The sequence below is a fragment of the Pangasianodon hypophthalmus genome, chromosome 19 (assembly GCF_027358585.1).
Source record: "Pangasianodon hypophthalmus isolate fPanHyp1 chromosome 19, fPanHyp1.pri, whole genome shotgun sequence".
NCBI lineage: Eukaryota > Metazoa > Chordata > Actinopteri > Siluriformes > Pangasiidae > Pangasianodon > Pangasianodon hypophthalmus.
Window position 1 is genome coordinate 11,828,839 of NC_069728.1, and position 23,668 is coordinate 11,852,506.

At 37.1% G+C, this 23,668-nt stretch overlaps 1 protein-coding gene across 7 annotated transcripts in view; it reads left to right on the top strand.

Annotated features, from left to right (window-relative positions):
* otofa (otoferlin a) overlaps window positions 1-23,668 on the top strand; it is a 63,525-nt gene that overhangs the window by 1,047 nt on the left and 38,810 nt on the right. For all 7 annotated transcript variants that reach the window (XM_026923019.3, XM_026923020.3, XM_053242173.1 and 4 more), the window contains exons 2-4: window positions 4,291-4,349; window positions 14,246-14,334; window positions 19,067-19,166. In XM_026923019.3, the coding sequence (XP_026778820.3) occupies window positions 4,291-4,349; window positions 14,246-14,334; window positions 19,067-19,166 (248 nt within the window). The remainder of the gene's footprint in view (window positions 1-4,290; window positions 4,350-14,245; window positions 14,335-19,066; window positions 19,167-23,668) is intronic.

Consider the following 23,668-nt stretch of genomic DNA (forward strand, 5'->3'; position numbering starts at 1 on the left):
CATTAAACTGAACAAGCTGAGGTTTAACATCTGAAGAGACAAGATTTGATGATTTGATGAGAGAGTATATGATTTAGGAAATCTCTCTCTCTCTCTCTCTCTCTCTCTCTCTGTCTACATTATGTTATTCTGTTGCTGTTAATTCAGCACCTTGGACAGCACAGTGGTTGACTAGTTTGTTAGAAATGTTTTGTAGTTGTATTGTATTTGATAGGACATAGGGTGGTGTTGATTTGTGTTGCTCACTCCTGTTGTAGATAGGTGTAAATGGTTCTCTGGGGCTTCCAACACTACACTAGTGAAAAAAAAAGAGAGAATTTGTGAAAACTGAGCTTGTACCTGTTCTGGAAGAATTTTATAACAGGTTACTTTTTTGTTCCTCAGGGAACAAAATAGAGGTGGGTGATATGACAAATACTTGAAGATGTGGGTTTGATGACAAGCTTCCAGGAAAACAGTATTGTTGTATTAGGAAACTGAGTTTGATGCTTTTATTTAATGTCTATGAAAGTTGTTGTTGTTGTTTTTCTTTTGGCTGCACTTGTTATGTGTTATCATTGGCCTGCATATTTGATTTGGCACAGTTTTTATGCAGGATGTCCTTCCTGGCGCAACCCTTCCCAATTTGATCCAGGCTTGAGACTGGCACTGGGAGTGCACTGTTGTGTGCAACCCCAGTGGCTGGGGTTGGTTCCCTGGCCGGGAATTGAACCCAGGCTGTGGTGGTGAAAGCACCGTGGCCTAACTACTAGTTCTCCAGGGACCCCATTTAACGTTTACCAAAATAATTTGTTTAATACTGAAAAGGAGAACACACACAGCTGCTTAATAGTACTTTGGTCAAATTAAATGATCTAATATCCAATGTGACATGCAGTATTTCTGCTTTGTTTAAAAATGTTTCCAAATTTCTGGTCTCTTTTGCTGCCAGCGACACCCACAGTCCTGTTTATGGCACATGCTTTTCCAGCCTGTCTGGAGAGGAAGGTTTTCAGGAAGCACCGTCTCAGCTCAGTCACACCCTGTTCCTCTGGGAAATGCAGAACTTTGTTACAACACAGAGATCTGATTTTTATCATGCAGAATAAAAAAGACAGGCATGTAATACTCAATGTGTATTTTGATCAAATAGGGAAAAGCAAAGCCACTAAGATTATCAAAAAGGAGATGTGTCCTCTCAAGTTACAAATATAGGCAAGATGCATCAGAATTTACTCCTAATTACCAAGTGAAAGTATACTTCTTAAGTGGGCTTTGCTCTTTCATTTTTAGAATTTTATGTAGGTATTATATCATTTCCATCTCATTCAAGAGTTCTGTTATAGTTCAAGCACTTCAGCTTTAGGACACTAAAGGATGTTATCCTGCACTGTTATTTTCTGCCCTCTTATCATCAGTAATTTCAGTTGTCCATAGGCTGTGCTCAACATAGCATCACACTTATGTGTGCACTCCAAGTGCACACCACACAATTTCAGCCCTGATATTTCTGTCAGCAGCAAATATTGAACCAACTCCAGATCCACTGCATGGGTTTAAAAAAATCAAACCAAGCAAACAACAAAAAAAGCAAAAATAAATAAATAAATAAATAAATAAACAAACATTTTTTAGTGTACTTGCACGGCACGTACAATGTTGGACAGTTGAACAGTAACGAGAGCACAAGAGGAAACTCTGCTAAAACACCCAGAACAACAACAACAAGTGAAAGCCACTTGGTGTTCTGCATGAACCTAGGAAATGGAATGGAGTCATATTGAAATCTGGCAATATGTATGACTATGTAATCTGTACGTGTTGGAAAGACACACAGTGTGCAGATTAGGGAGGTCAAAAACGTCCAAATCCAAAAACGTCCATGGCTGGGGTCATGGACTAAAAAAAAAGAGGTTGAGATGAGGGACAAAACCAGAGAATACTAAATAATAGAAACAGCAAACAACAAAAAGACTGGAAGATATATTCGGCAATGCATAAAGCATATGCAATACTTTGCATACAGGGAAACTAAGGGAGTATAAATGACAGCAGGACGCATTGACCTTATTAGGTAGTATCAGTAATGGACCCCAGACGGTCCTGAAACACTGATCTGGTATTGGATCTGATCAGATCAGAGCACTGATATCAGGATCATATGAAAAGATCACCAAATCCCTACTTCTTTGATTTTAAGTGATTTTCTTAACCTCATTTTTTTTGTTTCTATACAGATGAGTACTGAAACAACAACTATATGCAGACTGGAAGCTGATTATATACTGGAAGCGAATTATACATACTGTACATGTCACATTAAATACTGTTTTTCTGTGGTGTATTTAATAAATTTAAATGTTTTGCCAATGTTTCTTATTTGTTTGACCTTGCTAGTGGCAAGATTTGCCTTTAGAAACATATAATCTGAAATTTATAAGATTAAAAAAAATCAGAACCCTAAAAATGTACAGTGTATATCTCAGAAATCAGATTCAGTCTGGCAAGTCACATGATAAACCGTTCTCATGTTTTCTTTGAATGAGATCAGGAGCTTCTTGTTAGGGATCCTTTCAGCTGAAAGAATCTGAAAGCTGTATTATGTCTATGAGGCATTACACTAACTGCTCTGCTGCATTCATTATGTCTGTCTGCAAAAGCCAGCTAAACGGAAAGCAATGAGACAGAGCTGCTCCAGGGCTTCTTTCATCATCAAAGGGCCTTTTGTTTATAGTCTTTGGGGGATTATATATATTTATGTGTCTAATTCAGCCTGGTGTTTGTTATACAACACATACCCTGACTTGGGTGTATTAATTATTCTGTTGTACCTTAGGTGGGTGGAATTATTTACTTAATCAATGAAATCTGAAGCTGAGTGGGCTATTTTAGGCCCACCAGGTATTGGTCTGACTCCAGAGAAAAAAATTAGCCACAGATGAGTGATAAATCAAAGTGAAAAAACAAACATAAGGTTAAAGTGTCTTATGTGTTGAGTGTTGGGCCACAACAAACTGCCAGAATGTGTTCAGTGTGCCTTGGCACAGACTCTGCAAATCTCTGGAATCTCTGGAGGGTTGAAGACCATTTTCCACAAGATATCCACTCAGTTGGTTTTTAATGACTGTGGTGAAGAAGTGCTAATACGTCACTCCAAAATCTCCCATAGGTGTTCAATTGGGTTGACATCTGGTGACTGCCAAGACCATAGCATATGAATTACGGCATTTTCATACTCTTTTTCAATGAAAGCATTCAGTGAGCCCTCGAGCCCTGTGGGTGTGGAAGAGACCATTCTAACCAGATAGAAATGTTTCATCATAGGACAGAGGTGATCAGTCAGAAGAACTTTGTATTTATTTGCAGTGATGCTTTTCTCCAAGTGGATCCAAACCATGCCAGCAAAAATGCCCCAAAAGCATAAGAGAGCCACATGTCACCTGTATGTAGATTTCTAATCTAAATAAAATTAATATTTTAAATAAATACACTTTGTACTACAGCAAACTCTTGATCAGAAAAAAATAAAAGCAGGCTGCATATATCATATTTCTCTCTTGTTTTTATTTTGTTAGATCTTTTCTTCTTTTGTGTTTTGTGCTTTTGTTAACACACCTGCATTATAATCCAGCATGCATCCGCAATCCAAATGCCCTGGCCACTTATATGAAAGCCTCACTTGTACTGTGATACAAGCAGGCAAGAGGAGCAGCAATTGTGACTTTGTAATAAGCTCTCTGGTCTAATTCGATGTGCATTACAACATTAGTTTCCAGTGATTATTACTGCATGTGTATGTGTGTGTGGGCGGCCATGCTTATGCTGCATTTGTGTTGACGGTTATGTTTGCTTAGCTCTGGAATATGTGGTGTTCAGTGGGTTTATATTCTCTAGGGTGTAGAATATTCTTCATACTCATCATATTTACAGCGTTGTACTGCAACACAGTCAGAACCTGTTGTATCTATTTAGCTTGATATCATCTTGATGTGCAATCATCATTAAACTGTCTGTGTTCACAGCTTCTGTTTATACTGCTGGAGACGGTTTAATACATCTATTTAAATGCTAATTAAATAGCACTATTTGGCTTGTTGGATGGTGAATGTTGACCTACCTGCCTGTCTCTTTATTTTCCTGACTCCAATAAGAGATATTTTAAATGAGTTATGTTTGATGATGGTGGTAAATATGATCCTTACATAAATGCTCTGACATTTATGATGATAAATACGTGTCCATTTTGATGCTCTCAAATTGAGTGAATGTCCTTAGTATTTGATAAGACAGGATCTTTTTCCCTCTCTGTAGGTCTGTCCTTCTACTCACGTGTCCTGGAGAACTGTGAGGATGAAGCCAGGTTTGAGGAGGTCAGTGTGTTTATTCTCTGTGTCAGTGTCTGTTTCTCACTCAGTCGCTCAAGCATGAAAACAACATTTAAGCTCAGGAGGAGTGAAAGCAATATGTGGATTTTGGTCCAGAGAAGCCTGCAGTGAAGGCAGTGGGGAACTAATCGAACGGCTCATCCGTGTTCTAGCACATCACATTTAACTGTGTTGTTTCCTATTTATAATAGAACTGAGAAGCAGGGGGTAAAAATCAGCCATAAAAAGAAACCATAAGCCTTCTGTTGCACCCAGTAAATTACCCGAAGTCCCTGTCCCCTGCATGCTTATGCACTTGTGTCTGTCTAATCCTACCCCAGGAGTTTTTTCACTGTGAACCAAGTGAACATATTGAACGCCTCGCTGTCTGTCTTTCCTCATTTCACCTGCACAGTAAATGGACTGAATCCCATTCAGCTCACTCTAATGGTAACGTTTGTCTAAGCAAATGTTTAGAAGGAAGGCAAAAGCCAGTGCACTTGAATTTGTGTTACTTCTAATCTTACAATGAGGTAATTAGTTTTATTTATACACATGCTTGATATGCTTTAGAAATGAAGTCTGATGGCGCATAACTAAAATGGATTAATCATAAATATTTAATTACACTGTCCTAGCTTTACTTCTACAATTTGTTTATTCATTTACTACATTTATATTAAACCCACATTTATTACCTAGTTTGCATTTAATGTTTGTTGTAATTTAGAATAAGAGCAGTGCAAACTGTTCTAAGCTTTAGAACAGAATAGAAGCTTTTCTATTTTTTAGTGCTGCCAGGGATAAGAATCAGAAAATTTCCTCTTCTGTCAAGTGCAAAAGCTGAGTGCTCTTTCCTCTTGTGATTACTGTGCTTTTGTTTGGGTTAAAGAAGCAAGGAAGCAAGTCTGCATTTTCTTGCAATTAAATAGGCAGCAGGAGAGAGAGACAGATGTTACACAGTAAGAGGCAGAAAAACAGTGAAAGTTTTATTTTTTACATAACTCCGGACATTTTATTTTCAACACTGACCTTGTTATTCACATTATCATTAGTCAAACTCTGCGTGATAATCTACCACCCACCTCCCCCAACTCCAACTGAGTACAACTTTTTCTAATGGCTTGGAGTTTGAGAGTCTTGGAGTCTTAGCCAAATTCCTGCAGGCTTACTGACTTTCCCCATCCTGGTTGTGTGTTTGACTCATTTGAGAGTGTTAGAGCCAGTGCGCACATCACTCCCTCTGAGCTTACTCGCTACTCATAGTCACATCCCACAGCTTAAAATCTCCTTAGGTGATTTCAGACTTTAAATTATTTCAGTATGATTCCATGGCATCATAATGTGGTAAAAGAAAGAGACAGGAGAGTTTTTTTGAGCTGTGACTCGTAATACATTTAGAGATTGCACCTTAATGTTGCCTAATCCACCATAATCACTTCAAGCTCCTTTGATAAATGCATTTTTACTGAACCTATTATCCATGAAAATACAGCAATGATACCTAAGAGCAAAATTTTGTGGACACATCCATTAGGGCAAATTCTCTGTGTGGTTTGATGGATTTAGAGTGAACCCCACTGATCATTGCCACCCATATCAAGCTTATTGCTTTCACCATGCTTCTGAGTAGTCATGCATTTCCCATTATTTTTGTAAACAATTGTATTCAACTTCATCTTCCTCCTGGTAATTCATCCAAGTTAAATGCATGTCTTATTACTATTAAATCTTATTATTTGTCTATCTATCAGTCTACTCTGAATTGTACTGTAACTACAGTACTGTACTGTAACTTGGAAATGGGTCTAGGTACAAGAATAAAGAATGTAAGTCTGGACCTGTAAGTCTTTATTTTAAAGGTTAAGGTACTTAAATAAAAAAAACCTTCTTTGGTGGATAAAACCCCAATCAGGATTGTTTGACTCAATGTTCTCTCATTTAAGGAAAGACATCCTCTTAACTTTGTGTCTCTAAAACTGCCATTGCATCTTTCCCCTATTCTGATTCTGTACTTGTTTTATAGGAAATACATGCAGTTAAATCCATGGACTTTCCTTTAGCCTTAATGAGCTCATTTATGAGTAACTGTTTGGTCAATCCCAATGTTTTTATGAAATTACTAACATTTTGGTGCAAAACATCAGTGATAATCTTTGTGCATTCAGTTTGGTGATTTTACCAAAATACCTTCCATACCAAATTAAAACAGACATGAGTTGCCACCATTTCTATTTGAACATCCCCAACGACCTCCTGATCACTGACCCATGTGCATCCGAATGTGTATCTCAGTCAGTATGAGGCATAGTCAGAGAGGAGAGGGCAGAAAAACATCATTGTAAATTACAAAGAGACAAAGTTACAATGTTCCCAATTTAAAGCTACTTAATTGGGCAAAGTTTCTTAAAAAAAATTAAGTGAGATTTGGAAAGAAACAATAACAGTTTGACACAACAGTCAGAGACATGCTACATTAAGATAATTTGTTCTTCTTGCTCGGTCTCTGCGGGATGCATCTATCTACATAATAAACCTCTCTCTGCTAGAGCTGTCTACTGAAGCCTATTAGCTCAGCCCCCTCCAGTCAATATGTATAATTACGTTCATCTCATCACAAAATGCTACTTCAAAGATTAGAATATGGTTCCTCATTTTTACACTCCAGTGACAGGAATAAATCATTGTATAAGTCGTTTTGAATAGGACATATTAAACAGTCGAATGTAATGATGTTTTTCTCAAAAGGTCCATGTTCTGTATGTGAGACTACACAAACACATTAATAAGAATAATAAATGAATGAAGATGGTGGTACAACGCTCATGTGGGGTTTTAGCCGAACAGTGTGGTTGAAGGAAATCTAAATTTTATCTACTGCTAGTGTTGAAAGTGAGCACTATCTGGTTGACCTGTTTTTCAGTGTGAGGTTGATGGTAGCCTGGTGAATATGGTTGGCTTAAACACATGTGGGAAGGTGAAATTAATTGGACTGCACAAGCAATATGAAAATGTCTTATAATGACAGTTCGGGGAAGGGATTTTGCATCACCTTATTAGAAACATTTCATGCTTGAGAAGAGACAGATGCTTTAATTGAGATTGCTCAAAAATTGCTTAAAAGGAACAAGATGTGAACAAAATTCTTATGCACCTAATTATAGAAAAAAGCGTGATCACTCCAGATAGGGCACTGTATTTTTCATGCTTCAGTGACATGCAACATTGCACCGAACCAGTATAAAGACCTGTTCAGTGAAAATTAAACCCCTTATATGGGGGTTCTCCATGTATTTTTTTGATGTCTGATATCTTGCTCCATTTGCATGGCCAAATAGAAATAGAAAAAGCAAGTTGGTCTGGTTTGATATTTATTCTTTTAATTCTTGCTGGCAATAACAAATGCAAGGGCAAAAACAAGATAAAAGTGTGATAATTCACGCAACAAAAGAGGTCATAGAAAGCTTTGCCAAGACCAAAATGTATGAAATATCACAGAAGAAAGTGCTGTTCATGCTGTGAAGCCATATGGCTAGGAGAAATCTGTGCAGAAATAAAACTCTCCACATGAAATCATTCCAGATTAATGTGGTGAGCTAACACAATCTGCACAAACGTCCATAGTTACAAAGTTCCATAGTTAAGATATTCTTGTGAGCTGTTCCCACCATGGGAAGGATTTTCAAATAAGAACAGTGTAGGCTTAGAATGAACACTGTATGGTGTGCTGTGCAATGAACTGCTGTAAGCTGAATGAGAGAATGAGAGAGAAGCAGACGTATGGGGGAGGAGAGATCAGGGGGAATACAGTAGATGACTCTGCAGCCTTGGCCTATTAGGGATGCAGTTTGAAGTCAGTACCAGAGTACATGTTGTTTCACAGGGTGAAAATTGATTTCTGAAGCTCTATTTCTCAACTGAATTCCATTCTGAATCTTGTCTTAGTCTTGATATGACCACATGTCTATATTATTGAGAAAGCAAAGTTCCACTAGATACAGAGTAAAAGGGACTGAAAGGTAGAAACATAGGAAAGGGAGGTGAAGAGAGAGTGAGATGAAGTCTATCTGAGGCAGTGAGTGAATAATTCAGCCTTTCGGCTTTAAAATTGATGAGTCCTTGAGTTATATTGTCAATGCTGGTACAATTTGTGTAGATCTTCAGATTTTAATATGAAAGCAATTTATTTTTGACACATTGAACATTTCTGTCAAATCATTTTTCAAGTCAGGTCTTGCTTTATACCATAAATTACACCATTATTAATCATTAATCATATAAACATTAATCAACATTAATCATATAAACAGTATCAGCCTTAAGTATAAACAGCATGAACATTTGAGCATTTGGATAACAAATAATGCAGCTGGAAAAAAAGCAGTAAAATTGTCAGAATCATGCAATACAGAAAACTGTAGTTATCAATCAGGAAACTTCTACGGCATCTCTCCCTGTCAGTTATTTGGCATGTACACAGGTAGCCCTTACAGTGGTAGGCTAAAAAATGAACAGGAATTACTAGTAACAGGAATTTCATTTCAATTTACTAAGCCAGTTCTTTCAAACTGTCCATTTCATTAAATCAAACATCCAAAGTCTGACAACCCTAAATCTGACATGTATATATTTTTATATATCTATTTCATAGGCAATTACAACCTATTAGCCTAGCACATTTACAACAAACTCTTGTAATAGCCTATGAAATATACACTGATGAGAAATTAGTATTCTTTTTTGTTATTTAATATATCCAGTGCATATATCCACTTTAAATGTTAAGTCATTTTAAATGCTGTCTGTATTTTATTGTTTGATGTTTTAAACTTGCCCAATATGTGGTTTTGGTTTGTTTTGCCGGGAGACAATAGAAAGAGGAGTGAGAGTTTCCTGAAATGTCTTTATATTGATGAAAAACAGGATATAATGGAATTTTCAATTCAATTCAATTCAATTTTATTTATATAGTGCCTTTAACAATGGACACAAGGCAGCTTTACAGATATCAAGTAAAAACTCTCTAAGATGACATGAGGAAGAAACTCAGAAGGGAACCCATCCTCATCTAGGTGATACCTGTGAGATTGTAAATCATATAGTGATAATATAAATCATTACTCTTTACCAACATGTCAAATAATAGGATTTAGGACAGGATTTATATTACCTGGGTTTATCTGGAATTATTTCTACTGATCATTGTACAGAAAATAAAACTTTTTTTTAAAAAATTCCATAGATACTCTGGAAATAATTACATTGCCCGATCCCCTTACATTGTCCCATGTAAAACTAATCCAGTCTGTATAAGGATTTAAGTCAGGCTGAAGTTAGCAAGATTCAATAATGTTGCTTTACAATGGCTTTGATTATGAACTTTTAATAATGAACTAAACAATTTTTTTTTTATTTAGATTTATATTTTTAAAATAATTGAATTAAAAGTCCTTGGTGGATACAATTTATTAACCAGACTGTTGCTTTAAGAGCTATATTCAGGGAAAAAGGCATCTATACAGTAGAATGAAATGAAGTCAGAATTAAAATATGAAAAATATTATTCTTGTTTTCAGGCATAAACATAATAATACCTGTGACTGATGTTATTCTTATTAGTTTCATTAGTGTTACATTCTTAATGAGCAGCTGAAGATGTAGATACTCTAGGTGAGGCAAATCTGAAACTAACATGGTTCATCTCCATAGCAACAAAAACCACCATTAATGAACTGGCTTTTCAACACTGAGGGAAATGTTAGTCTCCTGAACGATGAACACTCAGAGGAAATGCAAATCACAGTTATAGTGGTCTGGGCTTCCAGAGAACTGTTAGAAGAATAAAACACAACTGTAAGCAGGGTTCAAGGGAACTTTTAAGAGCACAATAAAGAAATACAGTATATGGCCAAAAGTTTGTGGACACCTGACCATCACACCTATATGAGCATGTTGGACATCCCATTTAAAAAATATTGGCATTAATACAGTATGGGGTTGGACCTCATTTTGCAGCTATAACCACTCTTCTAGGAAGGCTTGCTACCAGATTTTGGAGTGCGTCTGGGAATTCAGTCAAAAGAGTATTTGTGAGGTCAGGCACTGATGTTGGATGAGGAGGCCTGGCTCGCAATCAATGTTCCAGTTCATCACAGAGGTGTTCAGTGGGGCTGAGGTCAGGGCTCTGGGCAGGCCACTGGAGCTCAAGTCAATCACCAGACCTTAACCCAGTTGAGCATGCATTTCACCTCCTGAAGAGGAGACTGAAAGGAGAAACCCCCAAAACAAACAGCATCTGAAAGAAGCTGCAGTACAAGCCTGGAAAAGCATCATAAAAGAAGAATGCAACAGTTTGGTGATGTCACTGGGTTGCTGGCTTGATACAGTTATTGCAAGCAAGGAATATGCAACTAAATATGAAATGCTATTTACTTTAATTTACTTTAAGACTATCTGTTCCTACATTTTTGCTCACCTAAACACTGGGTGGTCTGCCACTAAAGGTGCCATGTTTAACACATCTAGATATAAATGTCAGGAAATAAAAGCTGAAAGTCTGATCTATGGTCTCATATTCATCTTTTGATCTCAAACCCAAATATTCAGTGTATAGCAAAAACAAAAGAACTGGCCTTGCCATTCCAATACTTTTGGAGGCGACTGTATTATATAAAGATTCTGATGCACAGATCTTGTGCTGGTGTTGCTTCCGGAGGCAGTTTGGAATGAGTGAGTGATGCAACAGAGGATGGGCGATTTTTATGTGCTATGCACTTCAGCTTTCGGTGGCCCTACTCGGTGAGTTTGTGTGGTCTACTGCTTCATGAGACCTAGATGCTTCCACCTTACAATAATAGCACTTAGAATCTTTTGTAGAATAACACAAGTTTCTGATGTTTATGGCTGTTGTTCTTTAAAAAATTGATTTCTTATGAACAACTGAAATTCAATTGCTTTATTATAGGGTCATACACAGATAACATTAACACAGGTATTTCAAGAGATTTGTACATATGTGTGTTGTTGAGACAGAGAAGCATAGCTTCGCACATCCACCCTCGCATTGCTCTTTTTACTGCATCTCTGGTTCCTAGTGACTAGAGTATGACAAAATAGCCTTGAAGCTTTTTCTCGAGACCAGGATTATGAGATATTTTTATTAACATAAAGTCTGTATTTATTTCCCTTAAGATACAACTCTTCACTGTACTGAAACATAGCAAACACAGGACTATACAATGGTGACAGAGAGAACTCACCTGATATCTTTTTGCAATCAAATTCCCAGATATGCTTCTTGTTGTGCCAGTATCTATCCTTAAGGAGCAAAATTTGGCTTAATTAAATTCTGTCTAGCAATAGCATTTACACCAGGAATGCAAACAATGAGTTTATTTAATGTGGTGAGCTCATTATTTGGGAATATTCTAAACTGGATTTCAGTGTACTCTTTTACAAAGAATTTCATAAATGTACTGTGGCCATATTACTGTAACAGTAGTGCATCCCTGTGTACTCATTTATTATAAATCAGGTCTGACAGTAGCAGAACTTGCGGCAATGAAACCATAGCCTCAGAAAAGAAAACAAGTTTTTCTATGTTTACAGTGAAACATTAGGTTGAGTTTCATAGTCAAAAGTACAGCTTGCTTTAATTGTTTCTGTGTGTGTGGTATGAGAACGTTATAGGGGCTTTCTGCTTGTTGACTGGATGTACAATTCAGATTATCATTGTGGCTTTTGTCATCATTGATGTCCAAGGATGCTTAAATGATCAGTGAAACATACTATGTAATGATCCTATTGGAATTTCTTGCCTTTCCGATCTTTTAGTCTTCAATTGCTGGTCATATTATCTCTGTCAGAAATGTTCTGTATTGACTATACTTCTTCTTTTTATGAAAGAGGAAAAACCTTGAGAGGCATATTGATTCTCTAACTGAGCGTATCGATTCCTTTGCATTCATCTCTGTCATATATTTCTCCCAATGCATTCTAAAAGCACTGTAACAAAACCTGCCATCTCATATTGTACATATTGCTAGAGTGTCCTGTCCTCTCACAGTGGCCTTGAATGGTGACTCTGTCATGTAGTTTAGTGTTGGAAGGCCTGCCTGGTGCTCCTCATTATCACTGTATAAAATGACATGCCTGCACAGCCCCTTACAGGTTTTGGCTGTGTGGATGTGTAGGACAGATGGGAGCTCCAGGTCTACAAAACAGGAGGAGGCTGATAGATCATTCCACTGACAGGTGGCCCAGAACAACACGAAAAAAGTCCCACAGAGTTCAGGATTGCCATTGAAAGTTTCAGAAGTGTAAATCAATGGATCTGCAGTGTTTTATCATTCCTCCAATCGTATCCACCACAGAAATGAATATCATGTAAATTCATTTCTCTGTCAGATTCATAGTTTTTACATATGCAGCTTTATCAGGGAGAAACATATATAGTTTTGCTATACTTCTCACGTTACAGACTTGCATTGGGTATTATACTGTAATTCCTTGTAAGTAAGGAATGAAACACTTGGAGGCATGCTGTTTTAGGAAAATAATCAATGCCACATCACACCACCTCGAGTGGACGATTTTCAAATACAGCACATCCACTACAATTGTACCACTACAATTTGTCAATGAATGTCTGTTCCACAACAATAAATGTTCCTGTTGTCCTGTTTTAGTCCCTGTTGTCACTTGCACTATAACAGCCATAAACTGGCTCTCCTCTTTTTCTCCCTCTTTCTTAAAGTTAATAAGACAAAAAAAATGCAGCTTGTCATGTTACCATGAGACTGGAAAGTGCAAAGGTTGCTGTTCCACAGACACTATTATATATCTTTGTTGCATGCTGAGTGCCATAATCATCATCATCAGCATCCATTTAGATGTCTTATCTTCTATAATTAAGTTATATAATGGCTGCAATGTAATTTGGGTAATGTATTCATTTAGTGGATTTGTTTATTTGTTTTCTTTACCACATAAAAGTTATTAATTTGTGTGCTAACAAAACATTCATCAATGCATGGCATTATTTTGCTGCTGAAAGTCAAGAGTGCAATATTGTACAATATTTAATGTGTCTGTACAAAAACTCACTCTCTAATGGAGCTCTTTTGCTGTCTTGCAAAAATATACAGGTACACTCAAATGCATCCTGGAGCTTTTCTTCAGTTTCCCCGAGTAATTCCTGAGCAGACCCATAACCCGTTTTGATTGGTTGATTAATTTTGGCAGCGTTGTAGAACTGCCAGTGAAGGAAGTAGCAGGTTTGACCACAAGGGAAGATAATTTGTGAACTTATTAATATTAAGCTAATTGTGTCATGGCAAAGATATACAAATAGGCAATATAGCGCACACACACACACATATATATATATATATATATATATATATATATATATATATATATATATATATATATATACACACACACATAATAATTATGTGTATATATTTTAAAAGTTTTTAAAATAATCTTACACAATATTACACAAATTACACAAAACAATAAAGTCAAGGCTTGACTCGGGAACATGCCTTTATTCTTTTTTAATACAGCGTAGCTTCTGTAGAAATTTGAGAGAAGAATATATTACTCTCTCACATTTAATATTGTGTTCTTGACTTTGGCATCTGAGGAAAAATAAATGTTGCTAAATTAAACCTTCTGTTCATTTATTCATTCATTCATTCATCTCCAGTAACTGGTTTTCCTGGTCAGGGTAGTGGTGGATCAGGAACACTGGGTGTGAGGCGGCACATGGAAACCTGTGTGGACACGGGGAGAACATGTGAAACTCTACAGCGACAGTAATCTGAGATCAGGATTGAACCAGAAACCCTGAAGGAATGTATGTAATTTATTTTATTGTTGCATTGTTTTTTTTCCAGGCATTTCGTTGGCCAATTGCCAGTAAAGTGGATGGTAATGAGATGTTGGAGATCCATATATACAACTACAGCAAAGTCTTCACTAACAGGTGTGTAAATCTTAATGACATAAAGTGTTTTACATATGAATATTTAGTGTTAAAGATTAACACACATCTCTCAGAAATATTGTAGAATATACTTTGGGAAGGTATGCTTTTTTGTTTGTTTTTGTTTGTTTTTAGAAGCTTGCCAGAATGGTTGAGACTATAGGTGTGAATTGGGACTGGGAACCTGCGGCGGTTGTGAGTGGGAGGTTTTTACTTTCATGCGGGTGCAAGTGAGTTTGCAGATATGGGGCTCAAATAAAGGCCATGTTCATTAACATAAACATGTGGTGGTCCTAAGTAACTGTCTGGTCAGGATTGTGGTTTTCTGAAATAGAATAGGTACAAACAAAAACAATAATCTCATGTTTCCAGGGTTTCCTAGTGTTTCCTGTGGCATAGATTTAGGGAGCATGGGGTCAGATCGGGGAAAGGGAAGGCTTTTCGATGTTTTTAATGCTATGACAATTCGCCCTGCAGGCTGAATTACAAACTTAATTACGAATGTTTGCATGTGTGAGTGTCAAATCGTGTCAAATGCTTTTGTAGTGTTTGTTCAATATGTGGAGTCACATTTTCTACTGCTGTAGTGTGTGTGTGTGTGTGTGTGTGTGTGTGTGTTTCCTCATTCCCTTAACTTTTCGTGCTGTTTTCACTTTCAGGCAATGCAACCTTTTTGGGGATGGTTGGGGAGGCAGGGGATGGTTGTTACCTTTAGGCTCTTATCATGTAGCTACAGCCTCTGTGAGTGGCTGCTAAATCCTGTGTCCTGACAAGGTGTGACACATCTGTAGGGTGCACCTGAGATTTTGTGTGTGTGTGTATGTGTGTGTCTGAAAAAGAGAGAGAGAAAGAGAGAGTGCATGCTCTCTTGTTCCTGGCCCCCTGCTGGGATGAGTCACTGCCACTGCCATGAGCACGTTGTTTATAGATTTTCTGCCTCTTTTGCTTCAGTGTGGAGTTGATGTCCATTACATATACCTTCTTACATAACATTGCTCTGTAAAGCCAAGGCAGCGATGAACTGAATAGACATTGGCTTAAGTACAAATTTCAGCCTTCCTAAATGAACATGTCGCTTGGCTGTCTAATGACTTATTAACACCTTTTGTGTGTCTTATCTCTGACCACATAACTCCTCTCTTTTTATGTCACTGTGGTAGAGGATGTTTGCTGCATGCGGGCAGAATAATTAAAATTCTTAATTTAGAATAATAAAAATTTGACTGAATAATTAACATACCAGTGCAGTACATGGCATTCCCCTAACTCATTAGCTATCTAGTAGTATTGCAGCATTAAACCTTGTTTATGTGTTACATGTGAGCAATCACATACAAATTTAATAGCGCACTTATTTACAATCATCTATTCATTCATCTGAGATTTTCTATTTTATATCAAAGGTGCTTGAAGATGAGCAAGGGGACTGAGAATTTGCAGGAAAGCTGTGGTCAATTTTTGAGAGGATTGAGAGAATTAAAAGAATAGTCACTGTTGCAAAAAAGACTCGTTTAACAGGAAAAAGTATTGAAATTAGTACATTAGTAAGATTATATTAATAGCAGGCCAGAAATGTATTTTGTGTTACTTGTGGAAGATCAGTTTTCCTGAACACACTTGAAATTATTTTATAGTTGTTTTTTTTTTCCATTTTGAGAGAAATCATTGTTTGTTATTATTTTTAACTCATACTACAGGTATCATATATACTAACTTAACTCCAAAGGTACTGAGATACTCAATGTACTTAAAAAGAAGTGGCAAGTCTTCCCTGGGTGAAAAACATCAACTTAGAAGCACTGAAACAATTACAAAAGTTCACTAATCCACCAGATTACAAGATAGTCACTTCATTGGACACAATGTGACTGTAGTAGATAGTTCAGAAACAGCCAGGTGGTGGCGCTGTAGCTGTGTCCTCACTTTCAGAGCAGGCACTGTGAACAAAGAACAGTGACGCTGAACCATGAAGGACTGCACATCAGGCTACAGATCCTCTCTCTGGAGCAAAACGTCACACTAGAATATTAGGAAAGATATCAATATTGTGTATCAACATAATGTATCAATATTTTAAGGTTTTAAACAAGAGCAACCTCAAATAGTCTGTTTTGGGACTATTTCAATCCAAACCAATGTTGATCCTGGTGTTGATCCCAGAATTCATATACAGTCCCCTCCGAAAGTATTGGAATGGCAAGGCCAATTCTATTGTTTTTGCTATACACTGAGCAGAACCTCTCATGAGCAGTAAGAATCAGAAAGCTAGATTAGAATTTGCAAAGAAATACAGAGATGAACCACAAAATTTCTGGAACCTAGATTTTGTTGCCAACACAGCAAAGGACTTTATCAGGGGAAAAAAGTGGAAGGGTTTAGACTGGCCAAGTCAATCATCAGACCTTAACCCAATTGAGCAAGCATTTCACCTCCTGAAGAGAAGACTGAAGGGAGAAAGCCCCCAAACAAACAGCATCTGAAAGAAGCTGCAGTACAAGCCTTGAAAAGCCTCACGAAAGAGGAATGCAGCAGTATGGTGATGTCAGTGGGTCGCCAGCTTGACACTTCCAATACATTTGCTCACCTAAAAATTGAGTGGCCTGCCATCAAAGGTGTCATGGTCTAAGTTAACACATCTAGATGTAAATATCAGAAAATGAAAGCTGAAATTTTTATCTATTGTCTCATATTCATCTTTTTGCTTTGGTTATATTTTGTTTTGCACTAGTGTCACCAATTTTAACTAGTGCTATAGACACAGATCAGACATCTGAACGGACATCAGTTTGAACCTGAACCAGAGAATAAACACATACTTATCTGCTGATTCATCTTTAAACATTGTTTTTTGTTTAGATGTTTTTTAAACAAGCCATGTCATCACTTCATTAATCAGAACAGTGAAGGTAAATAAAATGAAAGTCTTTAAAAATCACTTTACTTTCTTGATGAACTGCCTTGAAGTAAATTATTCCCATACAGGAAACTGGGTTAAAATTGTCTCAAAATCATGAAAGGACCAATGAATCATGGACATAGTTTTTTGATGGAAGTTTTACTGCTTGGAGCCTCTTCTTCTGGAGATGGAATGGCTGCACTATGGCTGGAATGGCTAGACTATGGCTGTTTTTTTCATACATTGATCGATTCTGCTATAGTATTTCAGTGCTCAGTTTGATCTGCTGAAATATTTTGAGACTGTGGTCCACCAGTTGACTATCCCAAGTCTACAACATCAAGCAATTTGAGTGGAAAACTATCTCCATAGCAGCAGGATGAAACTTCTACCACCACAATTGGTAGCCTGAAAATAAGTGTCCTTTAACAGCATAGTAACATTGACCATAAGAGCATATTACAGTCCACAAGATCATGGTAATATTAAAGAAGTAAAAAATAAAGGTAGTTCTTATGATTTGGATTGAACCATTTTGCCTCCTGTCAAATAATTAGGTCTTGTTGATCATCCCTTGTGTGTAAATACCTCTGTTCCAACACATGAGGGTTGATGCCAGCTTGGGGATCCAGTATAACCAGCCAATGCTGTCACCTGGAAACTGAGGCCAGTGTGTATTTTGATTAGTCATGTTCCTATGAAACATCTGTTCTCAGCCAAGCATAGAATAAACCGATCAGACACAGGCTGTAAATTCCCCCTGATTCACTCAAACAAAGCCATGTCCTGAAAAGAGAGACTGAATTAAATTATAAAGCAGATGAAAGTCAATTGTTTGTTGCATGGAAGATCAATAATGCATAGATGGTCTTTTGAAAAGTACATCAGGAGTTAGAACCTGATCCCAGATCAGTGAATTATTCACTTGTGCACGGCTATACGCTGCAAGTCAGTCTAGAGTTTATGACAAAGCAGCCATTTCAGAACATAAGGACACACATACTGATGCTAGTGTGTGGTTTCTTTCCAAGCTAATGTCTCAGAGAAGGATAAAACTTTCAGAAAAATCTGCATATTGTCAGCACAACAATAGACAGACATGTTATGCTAAGACAATCAGAGTTAATGTTAAAATAGTAAAATAATTAAAGGGGTCCTAAATTTGAAACTCACAAACTGAGAGGAGCAGTTGGAAGAGGAAAGATATCCAGTGTAACTGGACCAAAAAAAAAGTGTGTGTGTGTGTGTGTGTGTGTTTAGATTGCAACAAAGCATTCATGCTGACCTAGTTGAAGAGGGTTTGTATCACATTTTATGGTGTGAGAGAAAAGACATCAATTATTCAGTGTATAATTTCCATTAAACAAAGAGAGGGTTGCATTCCGTCACATTCAGTCAGAGGCATACAGTGGAGTATTTAAATGTTTCATGACTGAAATAAGCAACTTGTGAAATCACACTGCATTAAGTCATTCTTCATTATTACAACAGACTTTTTTTTTTTTTTTTTTTTACATTATCAGTATTTTGCCATCAAATCTTTGTATATTGTGTTTTTCAAGTATCACCTTCTTTCAATGCCCCTGTAATAAAACAAACAAAAAAAAACCACCCCAATAAAAGGTTATTCTTAGAGATGACCTTTTATGTGTTTGTTTTTGTGTGTGAATGTTTGTATGTTTGTGTTGCTCTCATACAGATGTGGAGGCTGATATCCTGTAAGTGACTGCCATCGCTAGGTCTAGATTCACCATGTCTCTACAGGGAAAGCTAAAGAGAGATGGAATTCAAGAACTTTTTCATTTGATTCCTTTTTATTTTATATTTTGGTCACAGGTTGATTGGCACCTTTCGTATGGTCCTACAGAAGGTCGTGGAAGAAGGCCATTTGGAGGTGTCTGACACTCTTACTGATGACAACAACACATCAGTTCTGGTGAGAATTAGATTGGAATGAGGTGTGTGTGTGTTTGTGTGTGTGTGTGTGTGGACATGTTGACGAAATGCTATAGGTTGTGCTGAGTCTACAACCTGTGACATAGTGGACTTTATATGACTTTGCTGCACAGTGTACTGTTCTGCACTGCTCCCTCCTTTCTGTCATTAATGAAAGCCTTCATTTATCCTGAGACACTTCTGCTTGCTCCATAGAGTCTGTAGAGTCGAGGTTTGTTTACAGTTTAAACAAAAGCCCATTGTCATGACCACATGTGCTTTCTAAAACTAGTTTGGATTCTGTTTTATTCATTACTCTCTCTCTCTCTCAAAAGCAGCTTATCTATCCCTGACACATTGAGAGTGATTTACAGTGGGTTTTCCATCATCATCTCTCTGTACCAGGGTTATGAATTAGAAGGTCTAATAAAGATGGTACAGGCCTGGAGGTGGTTTATTAGACTTTGCTTCGCTTAAGCTTTTATTGACTTTGATTGAACTGCTTGACATTATTGCAGCCTGCTCCCACTGGTGGGAATAAATTCAGCTGGGAGAGAAAATCACTGACTAAACACTTCATCACTTTTCTTATAAACCGAATGAGACACTGCCTTCCAGGCTTTATAAATTCAGCTGTCTAATATAATAAGATGTTAACAAAAGGTGAATAGATTGTGTGACATAAAATTTGTGCTAAACTTCACAGGGATTAGGTCAGGAACAATATTTCAGCACATAAATGTGCTTCTTACTAAAAATATAACTTGGGTAAATATATAAATAGATAAAGAGATATCCTCATGCACAGTGTGGTGTCTTGTTCAGACACTATCTTTATATCAAGTGATACTGGAAACACAAAAGAATTTATTTTTGTGATTGTAGCACACACAAAAATAAGGCATAAGATTGTGGCATTGAATAGTTTTGGTATTGTAATGACAAATGGTAGTAACATGGTGAAAATGTAAAAATGTAAAACGGTCTAGGTTTGAATGAATACATTATTATACAATTTACATTATTGACACAGAGTTTACTAGCCACATGCCACAGAATGACACAGAGTTTACTATAGCACATACTTCCTGTCAGAATGGTTCCTGATATAAACACAATAAAAATTAAACTAGCCTAAATTTTGCAGTCTGGACCTCCAATCACACAGCAGCAGCACAATGCAAATCTTCAGAATTGGGAAAAAACATGACTATAGCATGTTATTGGTCTAGACAGGCTACTTTGAGTGTTTCAGAAACTGCTGATCTTCTGGGATTTTCACACACAACAGTCTCTAGAGTTTATACAAAATAGTGCAACAACAACAACAACAACAACAAAAACATCCAGTGTGCAGGAGTTCTGCAGCAGAAATGTCTAGTTGATGAGAGAGGTCACAGAAACTGTAGTTGTCTGATGTTGCAGCCCATCCAGTTCAAGGTTTGACATCTTGATGCTTTCCTACTCACGGGTGTAAAGAGTGGTTATTGTGTTAGTATATATAATGAGTTATCATAGCCTTCCTGTCAGCTTGAGTCAGACTATCCATTCTCCTTTGGCGTCTTTCATCAACAAGGCATTTCCTCCTGCAGAACTACCCCTCACTGATTGTTTTTTCATTTTTTGCACCATTCTGTGTAATCTCTATAGACTGTTGTGCATGAAAATCCCAGGAGATCAGCAATTTCTTGATAAACTCTAAGCCTGTTTGGCACCAGCAAACAAAGTCACAGAGATCACATTTTTCTCCCATTCTGATGTTTGATGTGAACATTAACTGAAGCGCTTGACCTGTACCTGCATGATTTTATGCATTGCACACATTTGCTGATTATATGATTGCATGAATGAGCAGGGGTACAAGTGTGGCCAGTGAGTGTGTACAAGTGAGAGTATGTAGGAGTATGTAAAGTTACTGGATCATTCGATGATTTTGAAATCATCTTTTGATGATCCTAAACATAGTCCAAATAGAGGTCATGCAACAAAGTGTAAAAGTTTGTGTGAAGTGCAAATTTGAGAGGGAATGCCATTGATACCCTGACAGCATTAGTACTGCTGAGTATTATGTAAATAAATTGGCTGTTTTATTAGAGGTATGTTATGTTTTAATGGGTTTCTGTAGAATTTAAGTCTTCAACTATACAAGATCAAAAATACAACAGCACAGATTGGTGTGTTTTCATGGTGAGTATTACAGCTGCTGTGGATTTAAATGCTTGTTAAAATAAAAAGCTTGTGCAAACATAAAAGACACATCATGAAGTTCTCGGTGTGAACTGGCCTTTAGTAGAACTTTCTTATTGGTTAAACGTAAAATAATTAAATCATAATATTTAATTAGTATTTGGGTGAAGTAGACTATTTGTTTTGACGTGGTGTGACAAGAAGTGAACATCCACAAAACAGGGTTGTAAGAAATAGGACAGGACTTAAGACTGCGCTTATAAGAAAATATCATCTTATCTTTGTGTCTGCCTTATGAGGGGAGGTCTTGGGAAGCAGAATCACATGACCATTTTGAACCAAAATAAGTTCCAATGTGTCTGCAGATTTTGAATATCACATGCCACAACACCCATATCAGCACAGCTCAACCACAAAAAAAAAATGCCTTGTATGCAAGTAAAATAGCAATAATAATAACTCTGGAGCTCAACAGAGTTGTTGCAGCAACATATGTTTTAACCATAAACATCATCCATTAAGCAACAAAAGCTTTTAAGCAACAAAATGTATGACTTTGTTGATGGCAGTGTAACAATCCTGCAGGGATGATAAATAGAGGCTGGAGTTTAAAGTCAGGGGATGTGGTAAAGTCTCAGTTGTGTTGTCAGGCAAGATCTCTGGTTCCCGATGAGTCAGTCTCTGGAGAGGTAGATTACAGAGCACAGACTAAACGCTTTCTTGTTCCTCCACTCAGGAGTATGTAAACATAAGCGGAGAAGGTAACTGATGCCATCATGTCAATGCCAGTTTGGCCATCCTAGCACGATAGATTTAGCCACCTCTCATGTGCCAAAATGATACTTTAGACTACTTTAGACACTTTAGCTAACACTAATTTTGCTGTTAGTTAATCATGAAGTAAGCAGACGAGGTTGAGACACATACACACCCACGCACACACCCACGCACCCACCCACCCACACACCACCACCACCACCACCACTACTGACTTCTTGTCAGTACTCAATGTGAATATATACTCTTGAGCTTTTTATAATCTTCTATATGTTTTTAACTGTTTCCACTGATTCTAGTGTCTTTGTTGACTTGGTTACTAAAATCTACGATTACTTAGGTTCTTACTCTCACTGTTTCGTTGCTATTTTGTTTTCTGCATTTGCAATGGTTATTTTTTAGATGACTTAAAAATCTTCTCAGAACTTCTGTCTGGTTAGATCATGTTATCCAGTGTTAACAGTAGTTATTAACATTTTATTAATATTTATGAATATGACTTGATAATCTGATTTGATAATTCTCAGAAATGTTAGCTTATTTTAGCTACCTGGGTAACAAAAAGTGTGAAGATACATGCACAAACTATATAGAAATAACAACAAATTTCTTCTTTCATCTTTAAGAGATGCATTTGTGGTCTGCAATCCTCAGACAGTTGATATTGGCCTCTTTTTGCCGAACCACCTAGCATCCAGGAGAGGCATTTTGTGACTGACTTACTGACTGACTGAGTCTGATTGTTGAAACACATATGCGCTACCTAGCCAAAATTCATTCTTGCTAGCAAGCAGTGAGAGATACCAGGGACATTTTACGATATATATGCATCTGCTGACATTTATGTGACAAATGCTATGCAGCCGATGGCGGTCCAGCAAAACTAGCCTTGCCTAGCTTCCTTGTTAGATAAGAGCATGTATTTAGATTTTATGACATTGTCTGCCATTGACTTTGACATGAATTTTCAAAAAGGTATAAAGAAAAGGTCTTTGCGATTATACTCACCTGTCTCTTGAGAATATTAGTGATAGGGAGCAGAAAAGCCTCAAAGAGGACAATAGGCATACTCCAGTAAACACAACAGTTGGAGACAATCACCCTGTACGCTTGCGATGAGCTTCACTGGGTGATGTCTGTAATAACTTTTTCACGTCTCTGTGCCAGGATGGGAAATAAATTAATGTAGGAGGGACAAGTTTCTGCAAGGATGTTTTGTCTATGAACCTGCATGATTGTGTCACACATGGTCATATGATCATATTTATTATTGGGCAGAATTAGATTATTAAGGAACTTACAGTGATACATCTGTTCATTCATTTATTTTTAATCATTACATGACATATGTGAATATATAGCGGCTTTATACCTCCACTCTCCATTCACAAACTGGCGCTTGACCACGTCCCCATCTCCACAACCTGTCGTTGGCATTATAATAGGTCTTTTAATCAATCTTTGTGATCGAATGCTTCTGATTTTTATTTTTGTTTTCCTTCTAATGGGTTCCCAATGTAGATAATACAGGTGAAGTTA